The sequence below is a fragment of the Tyto alba genome, unplaced genomic scaffold (genome assembly GCF_018691265.1).
Source record: "Tyto alba isolate M040663 unplaced genomic scaffold, T.alba_DEE_v4.0 Super-Scaffold_2, whole genome shotgun sequence".
Taxonomy (NCBI): domain Eukaryota; kingdom Metazoa; phylum Chordata; class Aves; order Strigiformes; family Tytonidae; genus Tyto; species Tyto alba.
Window position 1 is genome coordinate 56,952,978 of NW_024881282.1, and position 12,794 is coordinate 56,965,771.

General features: G+C 38.4%; 1 protein-coding gene across 1 annotated transcript in view; it reads left to right on the forward strand.

Moving 5' to 3' along the window:
• NELL2 (neural EGFL like 2) overlaps positions 1 to 12,794 on the forward strand; it is a 154,998-nt gene that overhangs the window by 19,201 nt on the left and 123,003 nt on the right. Inside the window, exon 3 of the mRNA XM_042792589.1 lies at positions 4,027 to 4,177. Coding sequence (XP_042648523.1) covers positions 4,027 to 4,177 — 151 coding nt within the window. The remainder of the gene's footprint in view (positions 1 to 4,026; positions 4,178 to 12,794) is intronic.

Here is a 12,794-nt window from a genome sequence, read left to right on the forward strand (position 1 = left end):
AAGTATTTTCCTCAGGTCTTAAAATGATTACTAGAAGCCAAATGTCAAGAACAAGCCTGAATCAGTATTTATTGAGCACAGCTGGTGATCCATCAAGCACCTACTGCTAGTGTTCAAAGGCAATTGGAATGAGGGATTTGCACTGTTGTGTTAGTGTAAAAAGAATGGATCTAATGGATCAAGGACCTCTCAGAGGTCTTTCTTTAAGGAATCCACCTGGTGCCTGCCCTGACCAAAAGATGCTGTACTTCATCAGAGTAGTAATAATTCAAAAGGCTGTGTAGCTCTTTGGTACAGCAAGTATGAACTGAACTATTTGCAGTACCAAAACTGAATGGCTATGTGTTTTGTCAATTTAATACTCTAGCAGTTAATGCGACCATAATATATAGGCTTCCAGCATGATCTAATCACGTCTTGATACTTTTGGCTGTATTCAAGAAGATAGTCTAAGGCCATGATGAATGATTATAAGGTTTTGTAGATAACAGGATGGAAAACTCTCGTCCAACCTAGGGATCGGGTAATGATTCACAGGGGTGACATGAGTAGGCATCGAAAAAAGATTCCTTTCTTGTGTGTGTGGAGGCAGCTCTGTGTTTTCCCCACTGTCAGCGCAGCAGTGAGGACTGGGAGGGCTCTGGAGAGCTTCATGCGACAGCGAGGGTTTGTTTCCTTGCTAAAGCACAGGCCATCTGTAGCACAGTATTTGCATCCCAATAGCTCCAGTTAGAATAAAAGTGCACGTAGGAGAGGGAGATAATTATTTACATGTGATTGGAACTGGCCTTGTGTAATGGTGGTGATGTTATGCATATACTTTCTTTCATCGGTTTCTAATAAGAATATCATAGGAATTTGGTAGAAATTAATATTTCTTTCTAATTGAAAAGTTGTGGATTTTATTTTTGTTAAGGAAGCATAGTATCTGTGGACTATTTTCTACTTCCAGCACGGAGCAGTTACGGTTTCCACTGGGAGGGTGTGATAGTAGTTAAAACAAGGAACTATGCAGAAAGATAAACCAGAGGGTAGTTGGGAAAGAGAGGCACCCTAGTGTCTTACAGGGTTCAGAGCTGTGCAGGGAAGATCTGTATTCTTGGAAAAAGGTAGTTGTTCTGCTTATTTCATTGTCTTGGGGGAAACATGAAAGAAATGCATTGGAGATAATGGGAACAGAACAAGAACAGCCAGGAAATTTTCTGCGATTCTGCTATTTCCCACAATTCTGACAAGACTTTCTGTTTCTTGTGTTGCTTGACTTCTTTCCCCTCTAGCCCTCTTCCTATCTTCCCATTGAATTCACATTTAATGTTTATACCTCCTATCTTTTCCTGCTGACATATTAAACCATAAATATCGTGTGTCCAACTGCAATATACATCCATGAAAATTGATAGTATCTATTCAGTACCTTAATGCCTCTATAGATTCCTGTGTGCTCATTCTCTAAATCAGAGTGAGACAGAAGTGACCAGACACAGAAGCTGTTGGATGAAGGGCTTATGCAGCTTCTTCACTACCATGTTCACATGGATGTGTACTTTATCAGCCTTGTAAAAATGGCAGGGAGCTGAGAGATGATGATGTGGAAATCATCCTCATAGCCTTTTTTTCTCCACCCTTCCCTTTCCTCCTAGCAACTCCTGCAGTGTTTCGGGTGAGGGGGAATCGGCCTAAATTAATGTGGCTGAAAAAGCATGGGGTGTTCATGGTGTATACCCTATAGGCTTGGTTTCCGTAATCTCATCGTCTACTGAAGTCAAAGTGAAGTATCTCTGCCAGGAAACTTTAGAAGAAGTATAAAATGTTGTTGGAAGGACGAGAGTGTTGTTACAAAGTAGTAACAATTATTAATATGAAAGCAAGATGATTCCCTCCATTCCAGTGGTCTCAGCTTACTCACAGTTTTGTTCTCCCACTTTTATTCAGTTTAAGTTGCACTGCTCATCCTGACTGAGGCTTCTGAGGCTGCAAGCCCTTCAGGCAGGGAAGCTCTGCCCCTCAGGGCAGACACTCTTTTGACCACACAAATATGGTTTGATACCTCCTTAGATCTTCTGTCATTAATCAAAATGAGATTTCAGTGTAAACGTTTAATGTGTTTGTGGGCCCAAAACCAGACTCTGTAAACGCTCTGATGATAATGAACCTGCAGTAGAAAAGGATGTTGGCTGGGCTTTCTGAGCTGAGAAACCTGGCTCCCTCCCACTGCAAACAAGCTTCGAGAATGTGCTTTGCATCTTGGAATCGGACTCTATAGGCTTCTAAGTGGATTTCACATCTGTGTTTTCCTGTGTTCTTCTCTATCTTGGTAGGAAAGCTGCTGCTGAGGACAGCAGTGCGTGAGGATGCTGTGATCGTGATTAGAGAATATGTTTCTTGTGTGTCCTTCCTCTATTCTGTCTCTTGGGAGTAGATTGTTTATATTGCTAGAAATTGTTAATGCAGTTAAAACTATCTTCCAGCATGCAAACCCGTGTCATTCCACTCTGTTAGTGTCCCTTGGCTAAAAATGAATGCTTTGATGTAATTGTATTTGAGTTGCTTTATGATTTATTAAAAATTCCATTAAAATACCATGAATGTCTGCTACAGTGAGTGAGCTAGGCAATCCACAGTAGAAAAGATGTGAAGTTTCACAAAAAAAAAAGCTTTAAGTTATCTTTTCTTTTTATTTTTTCCCCCTCTGTTTTTTCTTTTGTATTCCCCTTTGTAAAAAATGAGTCAAATTCAGCCTGGTGTGACACTGTGCAGAAGCTTGGTTAGGACTTCAGGGTTATATAGGTCGTTGCACTTCTTAAACACATATGAAAAAATATTCCTGGTCCATAAAACACAAATAAACTGTTTGCTGTTAATAAAGATTAGCGTCTTGATAGGTATAACTTAAAGAATAAACCTGGTTTTAGGAACAGCAGTCTAAACTTATTTAAGAGCTCAGCTCCAGTGCAGTCAAAGGAAAATCTGTTTCTATTGCAGTTAGCTCTCTGCTACCACTGTTGCTGTCCCTGAATTACTGTCCCTGAGTTAGATCAAGATGGTCAGGTTGCAATGACAGGAAGCTTGTGAATTGATTTAGTTCTTACACAGTTGATTATGCATGCTAATGAATTGATTTAGTGCATTAAAAATATATATTAATTTTTTTCTAGTATAATGTATTATGGAAAGCCTTGGGAATTGTTTTTGTAGCATTTGACATCTTATTTTGTAAATTGTCTCTCTAGAGGTCGTAAGGTTGGGCCTTTTTATTTACTATGCATGTTCCGTGCAAATTCAGCAGAAACATTGCCTCAGTCTTGGTTGCGTATGGGTTTTTAAAAGCAAAATCCTTTTGTGTGTGCGCAATTACTCTAACAAATGTTCATGACATCCAGTGCAAGATACAGCAGCAACATACTGCACAACTGGAGCATATAGTGATTAATTAGTGACAATATATTTTGAAAGACTGAGTTTTTAAGTTAATTTATAACTATTACTTAAAGCTGAGTAAACTGTCCCTAAAGAGATGATGCTTTTGTTGCTGTTGTGTTTTTGTTTTTTGGTTTTGTTTTTTTTTTTTTTTTCTCAATTGTGCATAGCTATGAAGCATTAGATTTTTGTAGAAGTCATTAAAAAGTTGCTCAGGTTGTGCTTCACAGCTTAGGCTCATATCCAGTGTTGTCACTCTGCTTCATTGCTAGTGAGTCCATATTTTGGATGAGATATTAAAGGTACCATCTGGCCATCCATGGAGAAAGTAGAAGTGTTATGATCCTGTCTTAAAAACAAAACAGACCCCCTCACCCAGAATAGAATGGGTGTCCTAGAAAATGTGCTCTCTTTCATTAAAATGGCTTCCACTGCATGTAAAAGCTGGTGTTTAAAATACTCAGGTCCCTGCTTTTGCCTATCTGTTCAATTGTGCTACTCAGGAGTAGCTTGCTATTTTGTAAGCTCTTTGAGTTGAGGATGTAAAGTTAAATAAGATGTTACACTCTGGGTTTTTTTCTGTGATTTTTTTTTTTTTTTTTCTTTTAGATACTTCAAGAAGTGTCAAGGCATCTCCAGAAACAGCTGAAATATTTTTTCAGAAGTTAAGAAATAAATATGAATTCACAATCCTGGTGACCTTAAAACAAGCCCATTTGAATTCAGGGGTTATTCTCTCTATTCATCATTTAGATCACAGGTAAGTGCTGCTACCTGTATGCTAGTTAATGAAGGTGGATGTATTTAAGCAGTCAAAAATTGAACATAAATTAGGGCAAAATTGTTGTGTAGCAGGTCATTTGTGAATATTTGTAGCATTTGGGTATGCATATTGTGCAGATTTGTTAAAATTCACAAGTCCAAATCAGCCAAGGGAAAGTGGAACAGCTGTTACTCTTTAAATGTCTCTTGCCACCAAGGACATGAGAAGCCAGTTCTCTCTTGTTCATAACTGTAAGGACCAGATGCTCAGCTGGTGTAAAACTGTCATGTCAGTATAGCTACACTGATTCACAAAGCCTAGCCCTGTAAGTCCACCTCTTCATCAGTTGATTTTTAACATTGCAAGCATTTTTTAAAAAGCAAAAAAATCCTCCAGTTATGAGCTTACACCTCCCATGAATGGCAGAGCACTTTACTCAAAGTGTTGTCAGCCTTAAAAAACTAAAGTGAATGATATGGAGCATTTAGGGATTATCCCTTTGATAGATAATGACTGCTAGACAAATAAGATACTCTTTATATATCTGAGTAATAGCTGTTAAAGATAACCACCCTATGATTCTGTGACAGAATAAAAAGGAGTTTTAAAATGTGCACTTTCTAAGCAGTCATTATCACAAGCAACAGATGATCTCTGCTTTAGGTTCATAGTCCTTTTTATTTTCCTGTGTACAATCCATAATTCTTTCTTGACAGTCTCACTACAAAATAGGAAAAAAAATAAAAAAAAGGTAAAGCAGATGTTCAAGCAAAGCAAAATATCTATTTCTTTTACATGAGTACAAGTTTTCATTAGCAGGCACGCTGACAATTATTTGTGCTGGAAGATACTAAAATTCTACTTTTATTTGATTTCCCAGAGGCCTCATCTTCTGCAATACATGTATTTAAAACCAAACCAAAACCAGCAAAAAGCAAACCTAAGCAAATAGAAGGGAAAAAAAAAAAAAAAAAAGGAAAACATTCCCAAGGATCGTTATGCCAAGTTTATAAAAGCATCTTTAAATGTTTCAAGAGGGTGGTTGAATGCCTCCGGGATAATGTTTACAGATGTTGTATCATAGAAGAGACAAGGGGCTTCTCTATTAATTGTTACCTACTTCTCATCTGCAGGAGTGAGCAATTTGCAAGGGACAGGACTGGGCAGCTGTGATTATTGAGTTTCAAACTCAGACTGTACCACCATATGTGCAAATCATTCCAGATGGAAAAGTTTATTCTGTCTCAAGTGAGAGTAGGTCTGCAGAACCAGCTGTGCCCTGACAAAGCTAGTTTCTACATTTGTAGGAAGAACATGAATTGGTTGGGCTACTGATAGAGCTAATACAACTACATTTGAAATTTCAAAATTTGAGATGAAACCTTCATGTACCAAAATAGATGCAGAGGTGGGAAAAGAGGTCAGTGACGTGAAACTGTCAGACTCTGGAAAGGAGAATAACCATAGCCTTTCTGAAAGGAGGCAATGTTTTCTATAAAACCTTTCCTGGCCTCAGGAATGGCATGAAGAAAGAGACATGACATAGAAGATCAAAAAAATATGTAGTGTATAACTGAGCAAACCTTGACAGTCATTAACTTGGAGAGTGGCCAGCTGGGAGAAGAACTCTACCACTTAATGAACATAAAGAGTGATAAAAATACAAAAAATAACGTGCAATGAACTTTCTTTGAAGGGTTGCAGAGAATTTGAGATATTGTTTGGGAAAATAATTCTTGAAGTGAATAGAGCTGGGCAAGTAGACCCGCCATTGGTCTTACGTGAACAAGAAAGCATTATATTGATTCTATCCAACCAGAGCAAAGAAAAGAAAATGTCAGAGCAGTGTCTGGTGTACAGGTCACGTGGCCATACAAGCATAATGCTGCTTATCTCATCTGAATCTGATTCATCAATGTCATCTCCTATGCCCATATAAAGTATGGTTGTAAAAGGGTGACAAACAGGCCTCTGAAAATCCTATTATTTTATACTGTTATATTTAGGGATGGGTGATTAGATTTTTAACAATATATTGATAACATACTTTTTCAAGAAGTTTGTTTTATACTTTAAATATTTGCAGGTTTTATTGTTACATTTTCACCATCTTCTCTTTATCTGCATATTGGAATCTGAACTAACTGCAATGGAAAGCATTTGTCAATGTTTCTAGCTGAAATCAGGTCTGCATCATGTGTGTAGATATTTTAACTGTGGATACATAACTTAGTGGCATTGCTGGGTGTTTTTGAGAACCTTTTTCTCTTACCTGTCAAAATTTTTAATACTCTAATGCGATAATGTTAGAGGTGTGAAAAATTAAGATAATATCCAGTTCATGCCTTGATGAAAAAAACTTCTTACCACCATTTTAGCCAGTGTGACCTCTTTATTTTACTATGTCCTCTTAAGTGATGCCTAGTGTTTACAATTTTTCTATAGGGATCTATGCTTTATGTTTGTTTTTGGGGTCTCCTTGTAAGCCTTTTGATAATCAGAGGAAGAAGAAAAGCCTTCTAGGTTGTTTAGACAAGTAAAGTCGCTGATCAGGTCAGCTTTGGATGAAGCAGCTAAAGAGCAATCTGCTCGTGAATATCTGCCTTGTGGAATAGAATCACACCTGGCTTTATTCTTAATTTAGAAAAGTCAGTACCCGCTCTTACTTTTCTGCAGTGAGGATTGGAATGGTGATGAGGAAGGCTGGAGGTGGCATTAACTGAAGGATATAATCAGTTATCACACAAGTTAAGTTCTCTTATGTTTTATATTACAGAGGTTTCGTAACAACTAATGGTTCTAGGGTAAAAATTTCTAGGATATGAGAAAATCAAATGGTTTGTTTAAAAAGTGGAAAAGGATATGTTCATTCAGTGTCCTGGGAATTATTTTATGCATTTTTAAAGTAAATCAGAGTAAAAACTCATCCTGTTTTTGCATGGGTTTAAAGACTTTGGTGCAAATATGCTAATTTACGACAATTGAGGACATTTCCTAAATTGCAGTTAATTTTTAATTTTCTAGTTCTCTTTAAAACTATATATTTAAATAGTTTACATGATTCAGAGTTTACTGATTCAGCCTGTGTTGGTTTAGTTTAGGCTTTTTTTTTGGTCTTTTTTGCTGGTTGCCTTTTGAGGAACATCAAAAATTAATACTTCCTTTGAGATAGTCATGCAACTACTTAAGGCTTTGAGTGTTAAGAAGTTGACAGGACTGCGCCCCCAAATGTCGTGTGGTGAATGCTGTCCCCAAGCTACCAGATAGATGCAGAAGTTCTCCATGTGAATCTGAGGCTTGGGCATTTGCTGAGGCTGGGCTATTGCTGTCTTGACCAAAGTAGCTCCTGAAAGGATTTTCTGCAGATATAGTTACCTTTTTCTACTCTTTTAAATGCTTTTACTTTTATTTTCCTAGTTGAGTATCAAAGGTGTCTTCCCCTTTTACAATGATTATACTTTTCTCTAGTATTTAATATATTAAAATATTTTAAAAACTGAACTTAAAGTGAAATAATCTGAAACGATACCTGTAGCTATCCTGTTCTAATTCGGTCATATTATTCCGCAGAGATTGCTTTTTTCCTCCACTGATTTAAAGCAGCCAAGTAGTTCAGGCAGTGGTAGTTTTGGGTACAGCTTAGAGGTGATACTTTCAAGAAAACTCTTGTGGTGTCAGGGAATCCAAATTTCACATCAGTAATTGTTCAGATGAGTTTCAGGCAGGTGGATATATATTTCTGGGTGAATTTATATATGGTATATATCTGAAAGGTAGATGTTACAAATGTTTTCTTAACTTGAGCATCACCTTGACTGCCTAGAGTGCCCTGCCTAAAATTCATTGTACTTTACAATAATAAGGTAATATTTGAAATTGTGTTAAGTCCAAGTGGAAGCACTGTTAAACACTGATTGCTGTGTGCTTGCTCTCAGCCTTCAGTTTAAGCTATATTATCCTCCTCATTTCACTTGTGAATTTGTCACCTTCTTGAAGAAAAAATCAGCAGAGAGATGATATTAATCTGCAGTGGAGTTGTAATATATGTTCGGTCTCACTATTCCATCATATATTTTCATTTAATTGGCAACAGTGGAGAGATGTAATAAAGCTTTTTCCTCCCTTCATGGTTAGATGTCTTTATGCAACTTAATGTTATATTCGTATCTCTTGAGATACTGTGTATTAGCGCCCTCAAAGGATGAAATCACTGGATTGTAGTTTAACCATTCTTTCCTCTGGTTGATACTTTTTATATCCTGAAACAGAGTAGTGAAATCAATAGAATATTATGGACAGCCATTCCTTTCACTTAATTGTGTATCTCTACTAATTTATTCAATTTCTGCCTTACTTAGCATTTGTTTTCACAGCTGTTGGTGTCCTGTGATTATGTGCTGTCAAATGGGCTGTACTGTACAGCCGTTTCAGACCTCTTTCGATATCTAGGAGGAAATTATCTGTGACAATTTCTCTCACTGATTTAGTTGTACAAGGAGATAAGTTGCCAGAGATGGAACTCCTGATGCATTAATTTTGTCCTATCATTTGACCATTGTATTAAAATAGAGGTGAAACTGCATGTTCCCTGCCTTTGATGTATGAGCGTTTGTATTTCCGAACTGCAGTGAAGTCTTCTCATGACACCACAAAATCTGCTGCAAACATTATGCTGAGAAAAACTTTCAATATTTAACACTTAAGCCGATACTGTAGAGTTATGTTGGTTTTGTTTAAGGGGTGCTCTCCCCCTCCCCATCAATAACTTGCAGAGCAGACATTAGGTAAGAATAACATAGGATTCACTTTCAAACGTTCAAGATGTACGTGGCTGTTAGCTGTGTCAAAAGATGTAGTAGCTTATTTCTGTTTTTAAACCACTTTGTGTTGTTCTTTGATGGAAGAGTAGAGGATTGTAATGTTCTAGTTTTTGGTAGTAAATCTTAGCTGCTGTTTCTTACTGGTCTGACAGTAATTATGAACCCTCTTAAATTTGTTTGTAACAATCATTTGCTTTTGAGTTTACTTCCTCTAGTGATTTAAAACTTATCTGGTGTCAGCCTTCTTTTCTTTTGATGCAATTTGCATGTTTCATCAAAGGTATCAAGAAGTATTTTATTCATTCACTGCTTTTCTAGTGTGAGAAGATTCTGTGGGACAAAGGATTCTCTATGTAGACACTGACAGCTTGGCTGGGCTCCTTCCTCTATCCCAAAAGAGAGAAATTTTTGTTTCTGTTGGTTTAGGAGATTAACTTTTATCCCCGTGTGTGTGGCTGGATGGAAATACTTGTGAAGCAGCAGTTTTGTTACACTCAGTTTAATGTCTTCATAATGTTGGGAATGACCTGATTCTTTAAGCCTTGTCACTATTGCTTGTGGTTTTTTTCTTCTGTTTAGTTTTGTGACCAAAAAAAGAAAGAAAAAAAGTTGACAATAGGATATAAATTCTTGTAATGCATTCACCTTAAAAACACCTTCCTCTAAAATCCTGTAAATTCCTTGTTAAATTAAGTGAGGCCAGCCCCTCTGATAATGTAAATCATTGTAGTGCCAACTAATCCAGTGTGACTTGGTTGAGAACTTGCTACAAAATGCTTCTATGAGCCTGGATCCTGTAGTTTGAATTGAGACTAGTGACAAACCTATTTGAATAAGAGACAAAAGATTTTTTTTTTTTCCTGCTTATGACACTGAAAACTATCACTGAAATAGTTGAAACTGAGTTTTGACAGATACTGTTGTTCTTGTACTGTTATTTGGAAGAGTTTCTATCAACAAATAAATAATAGAGAAATCTGTATTCTGTCAGGGTAAGAAATGGGAGGAGTTAGGTTGAAACTGGCTTTTCCTTTTATAAATACATATATCAGAAGGTTGTTTATTATATCTGTAGTCCTTTTGCTCTCTGTGGAGAAACTGTCAAGAAAGGGAGTGAAAGGGATGGTTTACGCCATTTGTTTTTACAGTGTTTGATCTGAAAAAGTTCTTCATTCCTTGATTTTTTTAGTAGAGGAGGAAGCTTCAGCTGGGCAAGATTGATATTAGTGGGACTGTGTGATAGTGAGAACAAAATGGAAATAAATGTATGATAAATAGGGTTAGTGAGAGAGATGGGAGGAATGAGAGCAATTGCTCCAAGGCAATAATTTTGTTTCAAAGAGTATTTCCCGGTTTGGGAATTTGATTTCATATTCACAGCTTGAACAGGGACAGCATGGACAATATGCCATAATACCAGGTTCGAATTTTTCCAAGACCAAACCAGGACCTTTTGGGAGGATAGTTCTTGGAGTGCTTTGAGGAGCTTGGTGGGACTTCAGCTCCTGCTTCTAGCTCCTGCCCAGCTCCTGCAAGCGCTGTGGGAGGGCTTGTTGGGAGCCTCGCCTTGTCACCAGCAGTAACATTAGAGGGTCCAGGATGTCTTGCTCCTGTGACAAGCAGGGGCTCTTGGATCATAGCACTAAACTCAGCAGAAGCTGTGCAGACTCTGCAGGTGGGGAAGGCAAGATTTTGCCTTAATGATTTAGGGGCATAGTTGAGCTCAAATTTTTGGAGGGAAGCGAAGGAGAGATCTCAGGTGAGAGTCAAGTTCTTGCCTTCAAAGCCAGCAAAGGCTTCCAGATCACAGCAGCCCTACCGAAGTCATATGAGGGGCTGCAAGATGTTGATAGGAAACAGTATCTTGTTGACATACATCTTTGTCCCATGTGCTTTATTAGTTTGAATTGGGTATAGACGTTGAGGGGGGACAGGAATGAAAAGGATTTGAACAGCCTCAGTTGTGTTGTTTCCTAGCCTCCTTTTCCACATCAGGGCATTGCAACCTCACTCTCCTAGGTGCTACCTTGTGATGTGGCTTCCTTCTGGCTGGAGAGAATCTGCAATGCTGTGCAGTAGTAGTTTGTGCAGGTGAATGTGTGTGGATGATCTCTCTCTGCCTTTCCAGTCATCTGTCGCCTGGCTATTCTCTCCTGTGAACATCTCAATGTGGAAGGTGTTCCTTGATGCATGTCCCAGCATGGGGCTCCATCTCCTGTGCACATCAAGAATGAACTTTCCTCCTCTCCAGCTGTCTTCCATAGCTATCCAGTGTGATGAGCAGTGTTGTGCTAGAACAAAGCTGAAGTGGTTGACCTTTTTAGTGGTGGAAGAAAATAAACAGCAGAAGAGATGTAAATGCCAGAATGATCAGTAGCTCACTGGCTAGGGTGCTTCAGAAGCATTTTCCTCGCACCATTAATCTGTGCTCTGCCTGATTTGGAGCAGGGACTTGAACTTGATTCTTTTCCATCTGAGACAAGTGTCCTAAGGAGTGTTATTCTCTTCCCCCACCCCCCCAGTCAATGCAGTAAAAAGCTTTGTTGGCAGTGCCTGGCCAGGGCTATGCTAGTAAACCAAACAGCAACCTGGCCCAGGCTGGAACACTGGCCTGCTGTTGTCCATTCTGCATAATTGTTAGCATCTTCCTTGGAATGCTTTTATCTCCTGCAATTAGCACCCTTGCAGGTGATGCCAGGGCACAGTTTTTGGAGTGGCATCGGCCAGGGACTGTTCCCAATGGGCAGTGTGGAAAAAACCCACCCATTTCAAGGCAAAAGTGTGAGAGCACGCCCATATGGGTGTGAGTTGTAGTGGAGCACCACTGTTAATATTAGTCATATTAATTAACATTAGGGCCAGGGAATGGACCTTGCTGGCTTTATTTTTTTAGTATAGGTAGAGGACTTGATCAGTGAATTTAGGTTGCTCTTGTACCTGACTTGCTCTTCCTTGTTGATGAATTATATGTAATGGAAGAGCCTCATTAGGTCGACCTGAGAGACTGGTTTTACTGTCCTGTTGTTTGTGCACTCTGATATTGGAAATACCCTCTTCTGATTTTGACCTCTCTTCACCTGGGATCTCTGCTTTCAACTAGGTAATAAGTGTGGCATGAAATAGTATCTGAGAGAGTCTTTCAGAGAGTCTTAAATTTGCCCTCTCTGTCTCTGGCTTTAACAAGCATTTCATACTGGACCTCAATCCTTGCTGCAAGAATGTTTGTTTCTATCAAAAGATTTGCTTTTAATGAATGGATCAGCATTTTTGAACAAAAATATCCTATGTCAGAAAATTATTTTCTGGCTCTAAAACTGTATTCAGCAAAAGAAAGTGACAGAAACTGAACTGGTGCCTTTCTTGCCTACTGTGCACTTGTACTAAGTGCTACCAACTTACCCACAAAAGTAAAGACTATTTTTTTATTTATCACTCCCTGTATTTAGTGCAAAGCTGCCAGTCATCTGTTGCCTAGGTATAGCTCTAGATAGTGAGGGAAAAGTCAGTAAGGCCAAGCAGTGATGTGAGTGAGTGGTGGTGACTAACTTTTTATAGGTATAGTGCAGTCGCCACTTGGCATTTAGAATCCATTTGGGGATATTTTGATGCCATATTGTTCTAGATGCTGTACCAAGCAGTAAAAACTCCTAGTTAATGTTTCAGAACACTTTAAGTGTTATTTCCAAATAGAAAAATAAGGCTCACACTCTTGACTGCCCAGTCATCATACGATGGAAAATAGCAAATAATGCATTGCTGAATGTGGTGGCCGTGCAGTGTGAATTGCTTTTACA